General features: G+C 38.9%; 1 protein-coding gene across 5 annotated transcripts in view; it reads left to right on the top strand.

Moving 5' to 3' along the window:
- The window catches only part of LOC117993153 (solute carrier family 41 member 1-like), a 99,457-nt gene extending 81,123 nt beyond the window's left edge, over window positions 1-18,334 (top strand). For all 5 annotated transcript variants that reach the window (XM_069506605.1, XM_034980897.2, XM_034980898.2 and 2 more), the window contains 8 exons: window positions 1,215-1,281; window positions 6,111-6,223; window positions 7,080-7,224; window positions 7,977-8,123; window positions 9,233-9,380; window positions 9,877-10,082; window positions 10,308-10,456; window positions 11,427-18,334. In XM_069506605.1, coding sequence (XP_069362706.1) covers window positions 1,215-1,281; window positions 6,111-6,223; window positions 7,080-7,224; window positions 7,977-8,123; window positions 9,233-9,380; window positions 9,877-10,082; window positions 10,308-10,456; window positions 11,427-11,615 — 1,164 coding nt within the window. In that variant the 3' untranslated portion in view covers window positions 11,616-18,334. The remainder of the gene's footprint in view (window positions 1-1,214; window positions 1,282-6,110; window positions 6,224-7,079; window positions 7,225-7,976; window positions 8,124-9,232; window positions 9,381-9,876; window positions 10,083-10,307; window positions 10,457-11,426) is intronic.
- The last annotated feature ends 598 nt before the right edge of the window (window positions 18,335-18,932 follow it).

Raw genomic sequence — 18,932 nt, 5'->3', positions numbered from 1 at the left:
ATCATCACTATTAAAGCCCACTGTCTTAACTTCTCTCTTCTTTTTACCATAAATCTCACACACGCAATTGGTGGTGAGACATGTGTTAATATAGTGTCAACATTAAGACCATTTGACACAGACTCAATTTTAATTCCCGGTACGCCCGATGAGGTCAGGAATCGGCACAATAAAAATTACTATTTTTGTATGGCGCACCTCTTCCAGCGAAATTGTATATTATGTCCATTGTGTATATCAGTTCGATTGACTCATGAGATTTGATTGATTCTCTTTTGATACAATCTACCAAGTTGTAAACTTCACAATAATTACAAAGTCCAGCTTTTATCTATAAAATCTCTTGACTTCAGTAATGTGAAGTACCTACCTATCTATGTATAAGCGTGATAAAAATCTAAATACAAACAATATTTTTATCTGTCTATGTGAATATTATATTATAATTACAATCGCATTGGTAAAATCGCACGTGTCCGAATTTTGCTACTAAGGGCGTGGACACTTCACCACGGCGCAGCGCCGCCACCGTGTAACGGTGCGGCGCCGTCACCGTGAAACGACACGACGTCGTGCCGCGGCACGGTGCCGAGTACGGATTCACCCAATATTTTCTTTGGTTCTGTTTTTTCTTCATACGTCGTCTTAGCAATATCAGGAGAAGAATACGTCTTTCGCGGTCCATGTCTAGACAAAAACTGCGAGTTTGAGTACACGTTTGGACTGATTGTTGCTGCAGTGAGCCGGCGCGGCGCACCGCACACGGCACCGTGCCGCGGCACGACGTCGTGTCGTTTCACGGTGACGGCGCCGCACCGTAATACGGTGGCGGCGCCGCGCCGTGGTGATGTGTCCACGCCCTAAGGGTAATCCCGCGCACTTCGAAATTTTACCGCGCGATTTTTCCCGCAGTAATCTGTGACATGGATATTGTATGAAGCGCGAGTGCGTAGGTACGGATTCATACTATCTATTATCACACCCATTACCTACTATGAAATCGCACGTGTGCTCGAACGCATAGTATGGATTCCACCAATCAGATTATCGAAAATTGACGTGACAAAATAATCTGATTGGTGGAACCACACACTCTGCGTTCAAGCGCACTGTGAGACCTCATAGTAATGATTGTGAATAAGGGGGTTAGATTCGTATCGGCCGTAGTGGGTAAAGAGCCTAACACATTAATGTGATGCTGTGTCTTGTTACAGAATTGGGAAGTGTTCCTGAAAGTGAACGCCATATTCGTCCTGGTGCCATCTTTATCGGGGTTAAAAGGTAAGAGCCATTTCTATAGTCCAGTTCCAAACTTTACTACGCTACTTAACACTAAACGTATGATTCCGAACCACGCTGCACGCTGACTGTGACAGCTGGTGACAGCACTGCTGCGGCAGCGCTGCTGCGTGCAGCGTGGTTCGGAATCATACCTTAATCAAGCGTGATGTGTGAATGTGTTGTACGTGCCAGCTCTGGCTAATCGAACTTATACCTTATATGTATTAGGTTCTTTGAATATCTTTGAATATCAAAGATGATAGATGGACCAAAACTGTAACAAATTGGTATCCTTTGAATTGGAAGCGAAGACCCGGAAGACCATTAAAAAGATGGGAAGACGACCTCGCGAAAGTTGCGGGGAAGATTTGGAGTACGCTGGCCAGAGATAGGTGTACAAGGAGTAAAATGGAGGAGGCTTTTACCGCCACTGGCGGCCCTTACATAGAACTTAAGTAAAAAAAAAGTGCAATATAAAACTTTTATTGTAGAGATTAGATTATTTAAATTGTTTAGTGTAAATATTAAGTAAGTTGGGAAGAAAAAAAATAAGAATATCTAGTTTAAACTATAGATAAAAATGTAAAATTAATTAGTAAGGGATAAAAATAAAGCTTTTTTATTTATTTATATGTATTAGGTTTAAGTAAAACAAATATATTTATTCTTATACTTATTTAAAAACCACCAAGAGCGTAAAAGCTGATATAAGTAGTGCGCGCAAAACAAATTGTTCGTTCTGAACACGAGGCGTAATTATATGTACTCATACACATACTCTGTGGTATAACTGCGCATTGTACAACAAGTCAACAAATTTCAGACGGGCTCGTGTATTTGATACTTTTAGACTAAATCCGCACGATGCGTTTTCTGTGCGTTGGCCGCACTGCTGTGGATGTAACTATTGGGTGCCATACGGGTGTAGTAAAGTATGGTGTTGCAAAGCATCACCCCTCCCCGCCTCTACTCTCTGGTCTAGTGCGGTGCAGCGCCGCATGACGTCGTAAGTCGTAAAGCATCGTGTGGCAACTGGCCGCCTCGTCTCTCTGGTCCCAAGTCCGCTGCGCGTGCGGTGCTGCGCCGCACGAACGTCATAACGCATCGTATCACATGATTCGTGTGGCATGGTACAGCGATTTCTCTGTAGCATGATGCAGCGGCACCGCTTAGGCGCCGCACCGCCAACGTCGTATGGCTTCACCGTTAGTGTATGATGACCTGCGCAAACGGCCGTGTTGCAACTTCACGTTGGACCACTTATTTTGCGCGCACTGTACCACGGGATCTTTTTATTAACTTTTTCTAGACACATACGTGACTGTTCCGCTTAATCCTAAATTAAGTAGCTACATAGAGATTAATTACTACGTATGATACCACAGGTTACGACTTATGATAAAAACAATGTAACTGGTCACTACATGTTAAAAGTTCTGAGTACTGACTATAATTATGGTCGTACCGATTAGCTACACTGTCAATTAAAACTAGAGACAGCTAATACATGACTTACCAGGCATTGTAAAATTATCCACGGTTGCACGGTCGGTGATAAAAAGCACTAATTGTACTGTACCTAAGTCTACTAAGTAAGTAGGTACTAAGAATAAAATTGTATGGAATGATTGTAGCATTGTCTCGAGACTTGTATAATAACTAGCTTATGCCCGCGACTTCGTCCGCGTGGACTACACAAATTTCGAACCCCTATTGTACGCTCTTAGGGGTTGACTTTTAAATTCGTCCTTAGTGGATGTCTACGTCATAATAGGCTAGTTGACACTTTTTTTAAGTAGGTCTTAAATGGTTAATATTTGTCCTATTAGATCAAAAAAATTAACACTATATTTTTTTGCGCCCTAAAAACCGTAAAACTTTAATTTAAAAATATATTTTTCTTAGACAGGTGAAAACACTGTCGGCCATGTTTGGCCGATAGATTATCTGTGCTCTGACGTCATGCATTTGTAAACAACAGCATAACCTGCCAAAGTTTAATAAACATGACTTCTATACTAGTTTACATGAAAAATATAGTAATTATCGTTATTGTATTATCCGAGAATGTAAAAACGCATCGATAAAGACCACAGGAAAGTTGTGGATTAGAGTGCCCAGTGAAATAAATATACGTAACACGCGAAGACTTGCTTAAAGGGATCCTATATCACTAACGACTGCAACCCAAATTTATTTTTGCAAAGATCATTTTGTTGTAAGTCTTACTTAATAACTTATTCAATTTATAAAGAGAAAACGATAATTTTTTACGTTTACTATGAGTTTTTAGAAATATATGAAAAATAAAATTATGCTCGTGACTTCGCCCGCGTGGACTTCATTAAATTTCAAACCCTCATTTAACCCACCCAAGGGTGGAATTTCAAAAAATCCTTTCCTAGTGGATACCTTCTCTTTACCTACAAAGAACACACCCACCAAATTTCATGTCTCTAGGACCAGCTGTTTAGATGTTTAGGCTGTGCGTTGATATATAAGTTAGTCAGGAGGACTTGAAATTTTATATATATGGATACTACGTTAGTCAATAGGGATGACATTTGTTTGTTTACATATTGCATGACGTCACATCATGGCTGACAGCGTTTTCTGAGTTTCAAATAAAAATAAAAACTGTATTTTTTTAAATTGGATTTATATATCCATCCTGCGTTTTTAATAATTGTTATTGATATATTTCGTTGTCTTAAGCAAAATACTATAATAAAAAATCATTTATTGGACGAAATTAGATATGAGTCAAGTAGCCTATTGCTATCTGCGTGCCAAATTTCAGCACGGTCCGGCCAGCAGTTTGAGCTGTGCGTTGATATGCAGTCAGTCAGTCACCTTTTTGCTTTATATATTTAGAAGCTTATTGCAGGTTTAGTTTTTAGTAGTGCGTAACACTGGTACAGAATCTGATGGCAACTAAATTTTGCAACGATAAATCAAAAACTACTTACTAGATCTCGTTCAAACCAATTTTCGGTGGAAGTTTGCATGGTTAATTTACATCCTTTTTTTTAGTTTAATCACTCTTATTTTAGAAGTTACAGGGGGGGGGGACACACTTTTTACCACTTTGGAAGTGTCTAACTTTCGCAAACATTCAGTTTAGAAAAAAAATGATACTAGAAACCTCAATATCATTTTTGAAGACCTATTCATATGGGTTTTTGAGTTTCAGTTCTAAGTATGGAGGGGGAACCCCAAAATTTAATGTTTTTCTCTATTTTTGTGCAAAAATCTTAATGCGGTTCATAGAATACATCTACTTACCAAGTTTCAACAGTTCTTATAGTTTCGGAAAAAAGTGGCTGTGACATACACACAGACAGACAGACAGACATGATGAATCTATAAGGGTTCCGTTTTGCCATTCGGCTACGGAACCCTAAAAAACTGCAGTTTAGAAACAATTAAGTACCACTAAATTTTTAGCAACTAAGTAGGTGTCATAATGTCTACGGGGCTTTCCTTAGTCAGTCCTGATACGCACTTGCCCAGATTTATTACTCGTATTGCGTTCTGTTTACTGCTATTCTTCAGTTTATCTTTTGTTATCTGGTGCGCGATAGCAATGTATGTTTCACAATCTATGACTAACTATTTATTTATGTTTACCCACTTCAAGGGAGTATTTTAGGTTTTTAACCTAAACAAACCTCTTTATCGTGGACTGCGACACACTTTTTACAAGTGGATTGTTTTGACTTGTGGAGAGTAATCTAAAATCTTTCACTTTAAAGAAAATATGCACTTACCGTCTTCTTCTTCCATAACTTATCCCACGCTACGTGGGGTCGGCACAACATGCATTTTTCTTCCAATCCTGTCATCCGTCAACACATTATCCACCCCTATTACAACTTTCTTCGAACTATGTGCCCTGCCCATTACCACTTCAGCTTCGCAACCCGTTTATAGCTATGTCGGTTACTCTGGTTCTTCTATGGATCTCCTCATTTCCAATTAATTTACCACGTAGAGAAACTCCAAGCATAGCTTTTTTTTATTCATTATAGGTATACGCTTGACCACAATCACACCCGATGGAAAGTGATGATGTGGCCTAAGATGGGACGCGTTTACCTAGAAGATGCCTATTCACTCTTGTTTTAAAGATACCCGGGTTGTAATTGGTAGGAAACACATATCGTGGAAGAGTATTCCAAACCTTAGTCATACGTATGAGGAATGATGACTCGCTCTCTTCATCGCTCGCTGAGTGACTGAGTTTTCTTATGAGTTTTTTTTCATAATTCTCGAATTCATTTGTCATCACTCTCAGCCAATTGTTTGAACGCTTTGGTCTTTAAGCACTATGGAATTTTGGAAGGGAACACATTTCGAAGTTTTCCGAACGCTGCCCAGCCGACTTGGATTCGGCGGCTAACCTCTCTTTCGAAATAGGACCCACCTAACTAGATTTCTATTTGTGTACCTAATGGTGCTGTGATAGCCTTGTGTTTAGGATGTCCGCCTCCTAATCGGAGATCTAACTTTTCGTTGTTATAGGTGCGTTTAAGTAAATCAACTTTAATAAGGAAAACATTGTGACGAAATCTGCATGCCTGAGAGTTCTCCATAATGTTCTGAAAGGTGTGTGAAGTTTGCCAATGTGCACTAGCTAGCGTGGTAGACTATGGTCAAAACCCATCTCACTCTGTAAGGAGACCCGTGCTCTGTAGTGAGCCGGCGATGGGTTGATGATGATTTTTTTGATTTCAATGATTTATCTGTTCTTACAAGAGATCTTTTTACAAATTGATGATGCTGATGATGATGCTGATGACCTAATGGTATATTATTTTTGGTTGCAGGTAATTTGGACATGTGCCTCGCATCCCGACTGTCGACGCAAGCGAACCTGGGCAACATGACGTCGTCGAGGGAAGTCATATCCATGGTGGTTGGAAACATATCATTAGTTCAGGTAATTCTTAGCAGATTTCAATCTCGATCTACACTTTTCTATATACATAAAAGGAAAACCTGAATGACTGACTGACTGATCTATCAACGCACTGCTCAAACTACTGGACGGATCGGGCTGTTTGGCATGCAGATAGCGTTGATGCCGGGTACTGTAACCCGGCAGAAAATATTGTAGGTACATCGACCTTTAGAACGAGATAGCGGTTTTGTAGAGCGAATTATCTGTCATTGTGACCGACAAAACTACACATTGGTATGAGTGACAGAGACAACGCTCTACGAAGCCGAAACCTCTCTAAAGGACGGGCTACTGTATTATGACGCAGACGTACACATCGGCTAAGAAAGGATTTTGGAAAATTCAACTCCCAATGGGCAATAGGGGTCTGAAATTTGTATAAGTATAGATTCATAAAATCACTTCGTCATAAGTACGGATGTACGGCGTGATTGAAGGACAAACCAATAAACAAACACACATTTATATTTATAATATTAGTAGGATTTATCACCGTTTCGGAAAGCTTTTCTATCGCGAAGCTCCATTTAGCTTTTTCTGTATTCGTTTTAAAAACTTTTATATCATCAACTACGAAATCCATACTAATATTTTAAATGCGAAAATGTGCCTGTCTGTCTGTCTGTCTGTCTGCCTGCTAGCTTTTCCCGGCCCGTCCGTTTAACCGATTTTAACGAAATTTGGTGTACAGATAACTTGCTTGCCGGGGAAGGACATAGGCTACTTTTCATCCCGGAAATCAAAGAGTTCCCACGGGATTTTGAAGACCGAAATCCACGCGGACGAAGTCTCGGGTATCATCTAGTCGTCTATATGACATCCGTATATTTTCTAGGTACAAGCAATAGTGGCCGCAACGGTGGTAGCTATGTTCGCGGTAACAGTCAACACCATCACCGACAGAGCCTTCAACGGCAGCTTCGTGCTTCTGCTCATCGCTTCAGCTGTGTTCACTGCGACGACTACGTGTTTTGTGTTAGGTAAGCTTAAGCAGGTTATTACTATAGTCGACGCATTTTAAACTGAGTCGTCGAGTTATCTGTCTGTTTCGCTCGCACTTACAGGTCGTAGGTAAGTGCGAGCGAAACAGACAGATAACTCAACGACTCAGTTTAAAATGCGTCGACTATAATCCCAGGTTTAAGCGATGGTGGTGTAGTCTTCGAGTAACGGTTAACACTATCACCAACAAAGCATTGAAGGGAAGTTTCGTGCTTCCTAAGCCTAAGGTTGGGTGTGTCGCCATTCAATAGGGATTGTTGCCTTTATCCAAAACTAAATTATTTCTCAGTAATCATTAAATAGAGGGTCTTCCAAAACACCTCCGTCCTTTGTTAGTTTTATGTGTGATATTCCTTTTAAATTATCGATTAAACTAAAAAGCACGTCAAATGTTTGGGACGTCACAAACCAGTATTTCAAGGAAGCTCGCATACTAAGCGTTTGTTTTGACGTGTCATAAAAAGTTACTGTTTGACTAGTAGTCAAATACCGGATTACTCTGACTTAATGGCGATACCCATTCAACCAACTTGACTTGAGCATTTATAAGACGAAATTTAATAATAAAAGAAAGAAAGAAATTAAATAAATTTAATAATAAAAATTTATAGGACGAAAATTCCATACTTAAGTACTTAGTTGTCGAATGAAAAAATGGTTAAAAAATGATTTTCTACAATCTCTTCCGCTTTCTGTCCTACAGTCCTAACATTTTTGGAACTCCTTTCAGATTTCGTGATGGTGATGGTGATATTCGGGTCGCAGAAGTTCAAAGTAAACCCCGACAACGTGGCGACTCCTCTCGCTGCCTCCATTGGCGACATCGTCAGCAACTCAGTTCTTGCAGTCACCGCCCAGTACATGTTTGAGCAGATCCGTAAGTAAACATTTTCTCGGTGAATTAAAATATGAGCATACCGAACTACAGGTACTCGGCCGAAAGTAAAAAAACATCGGCCTTTAGAATGACATTTCATCTTAGTAGAGCGTTGTCTCTGTCACTCATACCCATATGACGCTTTGTCGATCTCAACGACCGAGACAGTGCTCTACAAATCTGCTGTCTCCTTCTAAAGATCGAACGAAATAGAAGGAATACAGACAAGAGAAAAAGGGAAAACACAACTAACTTGACTTGACTTTGAGGCGAAAGGCACAAGGGGAAAGCGGTTGTCTACAGGGTTATTAAATTGCAGTTTCAGTTCAGCCTCATGTCTCCCACGGGCGTCACGTTGTTGGTACAGTTCTTGCAATTCACGAAGGCGAGTGGCTCATGCTTGTGTTTAAGTCGTATCGGTATAAGTAAGGAACACTGAATGTGTGCGTTTGAGAGCGCTTGCTCGCGACTGGTCTGACATGCACGCACACTTACGCAATGCCCGCGTATCCGACGTCACCACAAGTAAAGTCCACTCGCCTTCGTGAATTGCAAGAACTGTATTAGAACGGAATAAATCGGTACGAGGCTCATTATTTTTTTGGTACATCCTAACCTCCGCTTGCCGGGATGTTACGGACAATTATCTACCTAACACCTTGTGGAGCTGAAGGTTTTGACGACCTTCCTGGCGCAGTGATAAGCGCTGTAGTCTTGTTAGTGAGAGATCCCGGGTGCGATTCCCGATTGGGGTTTGGAATTTAATAATTTCCAAATTTCTGGTCTGGCCTGATGGGAGGCTTCGGCTTTGGCTAGTTACCACCCTGCCGTACAATTAAGCGACTTAGTGTTCCGGTACGATGCCGTATAGAAACTAAAGGGTTTAAGGTTAGCCCGTATCCATCTTAGATTGCATCATCACTTTTCACCAGGTGAGATTACAGTCAAGGGCTAACTTGTATCTGAATAAAATAAAATAAAATGTCTGTGTTCAAACGCCTTACTGTCATGATTCAATGGGACAGCAGTCCGACACGACCGGAGAAAGTTTAGGCGCAGAATCAACGTCTCGGTGTGCTCTAAGATGATTGTTTAAATAAATTCCACAGAAATATCGCTATGGCAGCCGATCGCCCTGCTGTGCGTGTACTACAGCCTGCTGCCCATCTGGGTGTTCATCGTGTGGAGGAACAAGTACACCAAGACCGTGCTCACGACCGGCTGGACGCCTGTCATTTCTGCACTCTTCATCAGCGGGTAAGCATTCTTTGACTTGACTCGTTTTGTTCTTGATACTGGAGGAACCGCCGAACCCAACTGGGTTGCGCAGCATTCAGGAAGCTTCGAGATGTCTTCTTGTCCAAAATTCCTCAGTGCTAGAAGACCAAAGTCTTCGAACAGTGCATGTTGCCAGTGATGACATATGGATCCGAGACATGGTTGCTAACTATGGGCCTCATAAGAAAGCTCAGAGTCAGTCAGCGGGCGATGGAGAGAGCTATGCTTGGAGTAACTCTACTTGATGAAATCAGAAATGAGGAGATCTGTAGGAGAACTAGAGTAACCGACATAGCTCAACGGGTTGCGAAGCTGAAGTGGCAATGGGCAGGGCACATAGTTAGTATAACCGATAGACGTTGGGGTCCCAAGGTGCTGGAATGGCGACCTCGCACCGGAAGACGCAGCTGTGAATTGAAACTGCAATTCTGCAGTCCAAATTCACACCGTCTAATAAAGTTTATTTGATTTTCAGTGTCGGCGGCATAGTCCTAGATCAAGCGGTAGACCAGTTCCCCGGCTATGAAGTATTCCAGCCCATAGTGAATGGCATCGGGGGCAACCTGGTCTGCGTGCAATCCTCGCGGCTGGCAACACACCTGCATCAGACTGCAATTCCAGGGGAACTGCCCGAGAACACTAGGCTCATTGAGTGGCCGTGGAAGACGCTGTTCTATGGAAGTAAGTGACACATCTGTATACTAGTGGTGTTCCTAGGCTACAAAGTATTCCAGCCCATAGTGAATGGCATGTCGTTTCTGTCAAGAAAACCTATTTCTAGGTCTAGGAAATTCTAGGTCAACGGGCAGTACCCTACTTCCCGTTAGTCAAGGGCTAACTTGTATCGAAATAAAAACAATTAAAAATATATTGAGCGTCTTCTAACGAAGTCCTATCTCCTTCCAGCGACGGCAGCGAAGGTGGCGCGCATGCTGCTGATCCTGGCGCTGTGCGGCCAGATCGTGTTCATGTTCGTGGCCGACTTCATCTTCCAGGGTGTGGTCACCATCCAAGTGGCGTTCGGCATCACATACGTTGCATGCTCTGTTGTACAGGTGAGATTTTGTTACAGTTCTTGCAATTCACGAAGGCTAGTGAACTTTACTTGTGGTAACGTCGTTTACATGGTCATTGCGTAAGTGTGCGTGCATGTCGGACCAATCAGTCGCGAGCGAGCGCTGTCAAACGCACATTAGTGTACCTTACGTATACCGATACGACTTAAACACAAGAATGAGTCAGTGGCCTTCGTGAAATGTAAGAACTATACTTTTACAAAGTACTTTCTAATAGTCAAGTGAATCACTGGTTCTGACTGTACTTTGTAACAAGAAGAACCAGCAAGGAACTTGACGGTTGCATTTTACAAATACATACTCAAATAACTATGTTAAGGTAAAATATGAAGTCGGATAAGTGTTAATATGAAACGCCTCAACATTTGAGTTTAAATTACAGTAATTGTAATGGAATGTCAAATTGCTTACCGTTGAATCATTGCAAATAATATGGTAGGTACAAAACCAAGTCAAGGGAAGAAATTTTGTACAGATAGACTAGGTTTAGTACGACTAATTTTTATGCTAAACGAAAAATTGAAACCAGGATCAGTTAAAAGTAATAGCTTCGACTAGTATTCCCACTGGCGTTTTAAATTTTTCAGCAAATTGAATTTTCAAAAACCTTGAGCACTAGATATTTTGTTAGAATAAAGATATCAATATTTGTCTGAATTTTTAACATACCTACTGAGCGTCCAGCTTTATCGCCGTTTGTACTGCATCGCAATTTTCTTTATGCACACCTATTTTTTTTTTCTGTATTGCGTGTAAGTACTATTCACACACCTAGTTTCTCTTTTCACTAAAGGTTGCCTGGTAGAGATTGCTGTGAGCAATAAGGCCGCCTTTGCATACAATATTTTTTTTAAGTTTTAGTTTCTTTGTCATGTTATGTAATATTTTTTGTGTGCAATAAAGTATTTCTATCTATCTATCTATTTCTATATCTATCTATTTTTTTCAGGTTATGGTGCTGTTGTACTTGGCGTACATCCTGATCCACTTCATGTGGAAGAAGAAGAAGGATCCTGACAACGCGGCCATCCCCTACCTGACGTCACTCGGCGACCTCCTCGGCTCAGTATTCCTCGGTCTAGCGTTCCTAATCCTGTCCATCTTCGGTATGGAGTACGGCAATAACGCACCAAAATAGGGTGCTTAGAATGTGGCTGAAAACCCAAAAGAAGCTTGTGGAATTTTTTGACGCACTATAAAAATGCTACATTCAATTCGGCCGGCTCGGGCGTAGGAATCGGCGAAATACGTGGTGTACAAAAGTCTGTTACAACTGTCATCATGCTGTCAACGGCAAAAATTAAGAGGGCGCGCTTGGTACTTTCTTCATACTAACGTAGGAGGGTGATACGGGACTACGTTATATTTTGATATTGTACGCTCAAAACTAAGTATTATATCGGTTTGTCTTGTCCTTTCCTAGGTTTATTGATGTATAATAAATTTATGACAACTTTGTGCGTAAATAAATAAGATTAGGAGTATGTAAATTCTAAATCAATTCAACATTAGACATAGTATATTTATTTATTAGTTTAAATAACTCTACTTTGCAAACATACATTTAGTAGTTTTTTCTCAAAAATACTTTTCCCAAACGACTGTTCAACCCTTTTCGCTTGATATACAATGCTAAGTGAAAGCATACAGGTAAACCCACGTGCGGCAGCAACTTTAATCGAGCGTACTGCACGCGAAATATCGGAATATGCCTGACTAGTGTCGAAACTGTCCGGGGTCCTTACTTCTTACTCTTTTCTTTCTTTCTTCTTTCTGGACAGGTTTCCGCACTTAAACGTTGCCACCTATTATGCGTGCATTTCTTGTCCCCACCGGAGTCTTCACTCCAGCCTTCCCAAGCTCGCTCGAGTAGACTTCAACGCCACGCCCGTGCACTCTAGAGTCTAGCAGCACGTGCATCGGAGTTTCATCTTCCTCCATGCAGGCCCTGTACAGGGGACTGTCGGTGACACCTGTAACGAAGAGGTGGTTTTTTAGTAGGGTCCTTACTCATCACTGCCATGAGCAGGTTCACGCGAAGAAAACACTCTTGACAGAGTGGTCGTGGTCATCACTGCAGTACCGACCCCACGCTTCCTAAATTAGCGCAGAAACCCCTCGCTTTTAGTTTCTGACACGTATGACGCAAAGTTGGCGACACGAAAAAAAAAGCTCTAATCTTGAACCTGCGCAGTGGATGATTTATCGATCTATTTGGTAGTACATGATGATGTGCAACGGCGGAAGTGTATTCTGCTGTGCAATTGGTCCGCCAGACAACTTTTCGTTTCCCGCGCAGTATGGAAGAACAGTCTATTTACCTGAAACCAACTATTATTGGGAAACCTTGCAACGGTTAAAACTGGCAACGGACTTTTGACCGCCACGTGCGACAAAATCGTCGCAATTCTGCGCCGGCCCTTAAGGTAAATCCACACTTGCGCTCGCTCACGAACTATGCACACAACGCGTATCAAATATCTATGGACGCATCATTGTCTTTCACGTGCATGTCGTGAATGCATATAATATCATCTTTGTCTTCACTTCCAAAAACTCACGAACATGTTCACGCCGTAACTTGTATAGTCCGCGACAGGTCGAGATAGCAATCGGGGTGGGAACGTCCCGCACATCGGCACAGCCCCCGCGCTAACCCGGTAATAACGAGCGCGGGTGACGTGTGGGTGTGCGGGGCGTCCCCCGCCTCATACCCCGAGTGCCTTCTCAACCTGTCGCGTACCATACATACAACATTGCACACGAACCGTTCGTAAACCACTCGTGGACACGTCCGCGTCCACATTATTTCCTGACCATGCGCATAGTGTGCACAGTTCGCGCTCGTGCACAGGTGTGGATCTGCCTTTAGATATACCCAATGTTTGCGTATGGCTTTTGCGCGATGCCAAAATGTATTCTGCTAATCGAATGCCATCCATTTATTTTTGTATTCGCGTTGTTTTGAGTGGAATGAAGTCGTAATGCTCGCAAATGGATAGTGTTAGCGCGTTTTGCGCCGCGATTTTTATCGTTTTTAATGGAATAACTTATAAAACAAGTGTCTTTTTTAGGGCTGCCCAGTTCTTTCTTAGTTTTTCTTTTGTAAGTAAACCTCTTAGCTACTTTCTATACTTTCTTTCATTAAACTTTATTATTTTCTCCGTACAATCAAAATTCAAGCCCAAAAATTATTTTTGGTATTGAATTTTTATTCAAAACAAGTTTGAAACTAACCTTTTTCTCAATTTTTGTATAAAACAGGTATGTTTGGGTAGCCCTAATGTCCCGCAATGTTTGACACTTGGTAAAGATACTTAAATAAACTTAAGTGCCAATCTTCTGGATTACAGCGAGATGTTAAATGACGCTGAAGCATTATTGTATAGGTATGTATAACAATGTTTTGTGAGTATTATCATGATGATTAAGTCGCGCGACTCATTATCGCCTGAACATAAACAACTGAACATAAAGTTAAAACTTCAGAGTGGTCATAAAGTTTGGCGCGACTTAATACATTTTTAGAAGTGACCCGCTTGCCAGCGGTTCCATCTGTGATATATTTTCCAAAAGAAATGTGATTAATTGCAATTATATTTTTTTAAACTAACATCTTTTCGCGAGTGACAATAAAGGTGGCCAAATACTTAACTTAAACGGCCGAAATTAAAAAAATTACGCTATAGGCATTATTTTATTACGAAAAATGACATAACAAAATGAAACGCTATTTTTTCGGAATACCGACGTGATTTTACGTTAGTTTCGTCACTTTTGTTACTTGATAGCTCTTTAATTTTTTTACGAAACTTAACAAAGATTAGGTACATTTTATTTTAAATATTATACTTGCTATAACTTACAATAAATTCTGAAACAGATCTATGTAAAAGGCTTTCATAAGAGAGTGGTGCTGACATTAAGTCATTGATTGATCAATTAATAGGTACCTAACTACGTGTTTCGACTTAATTAATCTAGCCATTGTAATTAAAGCAATTTCAAGTCCACATTAAGACCTATAATGACATACAATCACTATATTTCCCTATCCGTATTATGAATGCGAAAGTGTGTTTGTGTATTGGTTTGTTGGTTTATCCTTTAATCACGGAGCAACGGATCGACAAGATTTTTTGCGGGCTATAGTTAAAAGACTGACGTGCTACTTTTTATACCGGAAAATCAAAGAATTGCCACGGGATTTTTAAAAACCTAAATCCACGTGGACGAAGTCGTGCATCAGCTAGTCTTCTATAATATAAAAATGAATCACTAAATGTGTTGCTCATCGCAAATCTCGAGAACCGCTGAACCGATTTCGCTAATTCTTTTTTTTATAATATTCCTTGAAGTACGGGGATGGTCTTACGGAGAGAAAAAATTAATTCAACCTCCCCCTCAATTTTCTAAACTCCACCTGAGCGAAGCCGGGGCAGGTCAGCTAGTAATATTATAAATGTGAAAGTGTCTGTCTGTCATTATAAAATACCTTTTTACGGCTTAAAACCCCTGAACTTTACTGATCTTGCTGTTTGGCACTATGATAGCTTACATTCTAGACAGAAACATAGGACACACTTTTTATTCCGGATTTGAAATTAAAATTTAAATCAGTGGATGAAGTCGTGGTTATCAGCTAGTTTTTAATAAAGGCACCGTCACACTGTGTCACACCTACTGACATTCGCCGATCGCCAGCGAGCTTTTGCTCACTTCCCCATCGCTCGTGCGTTTCTTGTTTATTTTAGACCTTTCATCTAAATATATAAAAGGAAAAGTTGACTGACTGACTAATCTATCAACGCACAGTTTGAACTACAGGACGGATCGGGCTGAAATTTGGCATGCAGATAGCTATTATGACGTTGACATCCACTAAGAAAGGATTTTTGAAAATTCAACCCCTAAGAGGGTAAACTAAGGGTTTGAAATTTGTATAGTCCACGCAGACAAAGTCGCGAGCATAAGCTAGTGTTATATTAAAATAATCTTTTCACGCTAGATTAATTATGGTCTATTGATTGCTAGAGATTGGAATTTGAAATATCAATAAGTATAAATTGCATTTACCTAATATTGTGGCGTCTATTTTTTTTAATAAATTTGAAAATGCAGATCTTGCGACTTATAAACGGGCTATAAATCGCATCTTGTAATTCTTGCAGAAAATATAACTATAAAACTAGCCCGTTTATGAACGCTTTTAGGGGAAAGTTTCGAATAGAGTCCAGGACAGTTTATGTTTGTATGTACATTCTGGAGGGGGATTCATTTTTATATGCATTTGCAAGATCATATTAAATTATTATTCAAGCACTGTTCATGATCTAGTTAAGTAGCGGTTGTCCAGACATCAATCTCTTAGCGATTGTTGCTGATTTTGTATCAGTGGATTGTGAGGGTAGTCAAAAATATAAATCAATTTTTTAAATTGTGACTGCTGATTTTAAAATTGTAACTGAATCTTTATTATTAGGATAATCTGGGAAAAGAAGGGTCATTGGTGATCAAAAATGTGTAGTAAAAATAAATTCCTTGGTTTGGTATTGTCACATATAATGACGTCAATTTTTGGAGATATATCAATAGTCATATCAAATAAAAATAATTACTTATTTATTAAAAGTTAAAATATATATGTGCGCATGATGCCTTTCACGTGCGTTTCAGGAAAGTGCATTACAGCCTTGAAAACTAAATTTTGTGAAAAAATACAACAGTAAACAAGCAGCGATTTTAACGCTTAAGTTGAGTGTGATGCACCTTAAATTCATTTAGTTATTAACGCTTAAATTGCTTGGCTAATCTAACAAACCTCTGATGCAAAATTAGACATAATAAATAACATTTCTGTACTGTTTATAAATATTTAAAAATAATTTCTTAGATGGGATGTGTGATCTGTAGTTAGCTCTATTCATTTCATACCAAATCACTCTTAATAGAAAGAGATGGATGTATAAATCTCTTTGACTAAAACTAAAACATTATCCCATAGGCCGTGATAGTTTAGTTAGCCGTAATTTTAGTTGTTACCTTAGACGAATGAGTACAATAAAGCAATTTATAGTATTAAGATATATAACGATAATTTATTAAATAATTATTTAAAATAAAATTCGCATAGTTGTCTGAGTGGTGGTACTTGAATTATATGTGAATATTATTTGGACGTATGTTACAATATAAAAGTTTTACATAGTAGCTAATTCATTACTAACTTATTGAAAAATCTTAACAAAATTGTCGTGGAGTACATACAAACAATATGTATATTATAAACGCCTATACCTACATACTTGAGGTGAAATTAAAGCTCGAAAGCATTATCGATCAATTATGTTCGTTGGAAAAGCTTGTGCATATTAATAGAGATAAATGATCGTCAATCGTAAACGATTTATGATGAAAGTTACCTTTTATTAACTAAGTTATATTAACTTTTCATATAATTTACAACAACGATGCAACGATTTCATCTAATTAACCATCAAAGAGTGACGTCTCAATATATACTGCTTTTTGTTTTTTATATTTTTTATAAGTGTTTTGTGGTATTTGTGTTTAAAAAAAAATTTTTTGGTAAGGATTTACAGCTTCTCAACTTCCTCTCCTTTTATTTATTTAGCGAGTAATGACGCTTCTAAATACTTTCTTTCTTTTCGTCATTTTTCTGTGATCGAATGAAGCTACTATGTAAAATTATCATACTGTGATTGTGTGATCTCTTACGCATTATTAACAATAAAATATAGTGGAACATATTTTTTATGCTAACTACCTCCCAAAAATATGATGACTCTATTGGAAATGAAATATGTTAGGAATCATAAATTATTTAGGTTTGCCGGTAAAAATGTAGTGTTCAAGTAGCTACAAAGAACTGAAAAAGATATTAAAAAATAGCTGAACTTATTTGGATAAGATTTTGAAAAAAATTGTGGCTACCCAGTGCTGCATTTCTGCCTATAAATTAACTACTTACTTATTTAAAAAAATGAAATTATGAAATACTTTTTTATATTTACATTTTTGCCTGCGCGTTTTTGTAAATCATCAATAAAATTACACTTTTAAATGTTTTAATTATATTAACGATAATTTAAATTATTTTTTAAATTTGTAAATACCTACGTACATATTTTTTTCGTTCCTTGACAAATTACGTTTAGAATTATTGTGGTTAGTGTTCAAAACCAAATATGTCACAAACTTAAAAGTGACCCTTATCGCAAGTTAGTTTAAGATACATATTTGAATGAATGATGTGATACAATTGAGATTTTAATATGTATATAGTTGATTGTTATGTAGTACGTAGGCTAATTAATCGCCGCTGACATTTTTTCTAAAAAAGACCGTGTAAATTTTTTTACGAGCAAAAATTTTTGCACATTTCCAATATAAAACTACAAAAGTTGTATACTTACTATTATTAGCCGGCTGCTGTAGGAATCTAAATAAATGTTTATTTTGTACAAGTTATTTAGTATTTTTAGTCTGTGTGTTTCGAAAATAATGTAAGGGATTGAACAATGTGCGAAGTTTTCTTAAAATCATATTATGCAGTCTACTACCGTAATGTGGGGGAGATATTACTACTGTGCAAAAACTTTTGCTCAATTCGACGTATACATATTATGCACGGTGCTTTATTTTATGTTGTAAAAGCTGTGTCCACATCGTGTGTGTGGACGCAGCTTAAGAGACATGTTTGGGACATGAGCAATTGTTGTTATACCCAGAAAAGACAGTATTTTTAATTATTCCCTATCCATTATTTAACTATTAAAATGTATTGGTATTTTTAAACTAGGCGATTTTTATTTTAATAAAAACAATTGAAAGTTACATGCTTGTTTTTGTTTAAATACCTACCCATTTAGGTACCTATACGTAAAATAGAAACTAAGAAAGAGAAATCGTGTTCGCCATATTATGACTTCAGAATGCCGTGTAGAAATTAAAGGTAGGTATATGGGTTTAATAAAAATTGCCATACTCCTTCCAGGTTAGCCCGCTTCCATCTTAGACTGCATCATCACTTACCACCAGATGAGATTGCAGTCAAGGGCTAACTTGTATCTGAATTTAAAAAATAGAATGGACATCTTCTAGGCAGGCGCGATCCACCGATATTTGGTATGGTTGCAGTCAAGCGCATGCCTATAATAATATAAAGGGTGTAACCAGAACGCTAGCACAAACATTAGCGTTATTGCTATGTATATTATTATCTAAACAATCCTACACCAATAACCATTTGCCTCATTTTGTAGTTTTAGTGATTTAGTATCTTTCAAACCAGCTAGTTATAGCGCGCAAAACTCGGGTCAATGCCTCGCTTACGACGCGGCATTGACTCCGAGTGCCCTACTTACGCAACGTTCGTTGACCTCTAGTGTCAGTCAGATGTTTTATTTGCAATATATGGTGAACTTTTACAAAA

This window comes from Maniola hyperantus, chromosome 23 (genome assembly GCF_902806685.2).
Source record: "Maniola hyperantus chromosome 23, iAphHyp1.2, whole genome shotgun sequence".
Taxonomy (NCBI): Eukaryota; Metazoa; Arthropoda; class Insecta; order Lepidoptera; family Nymphalidae; genus Maniola; species Maniola hyperantus.
The sequence above is the reverse complement of the archived record's forward strand: the minus strand, read 5'-3'. Positions and strand labels throughout refer to the sequence as shown.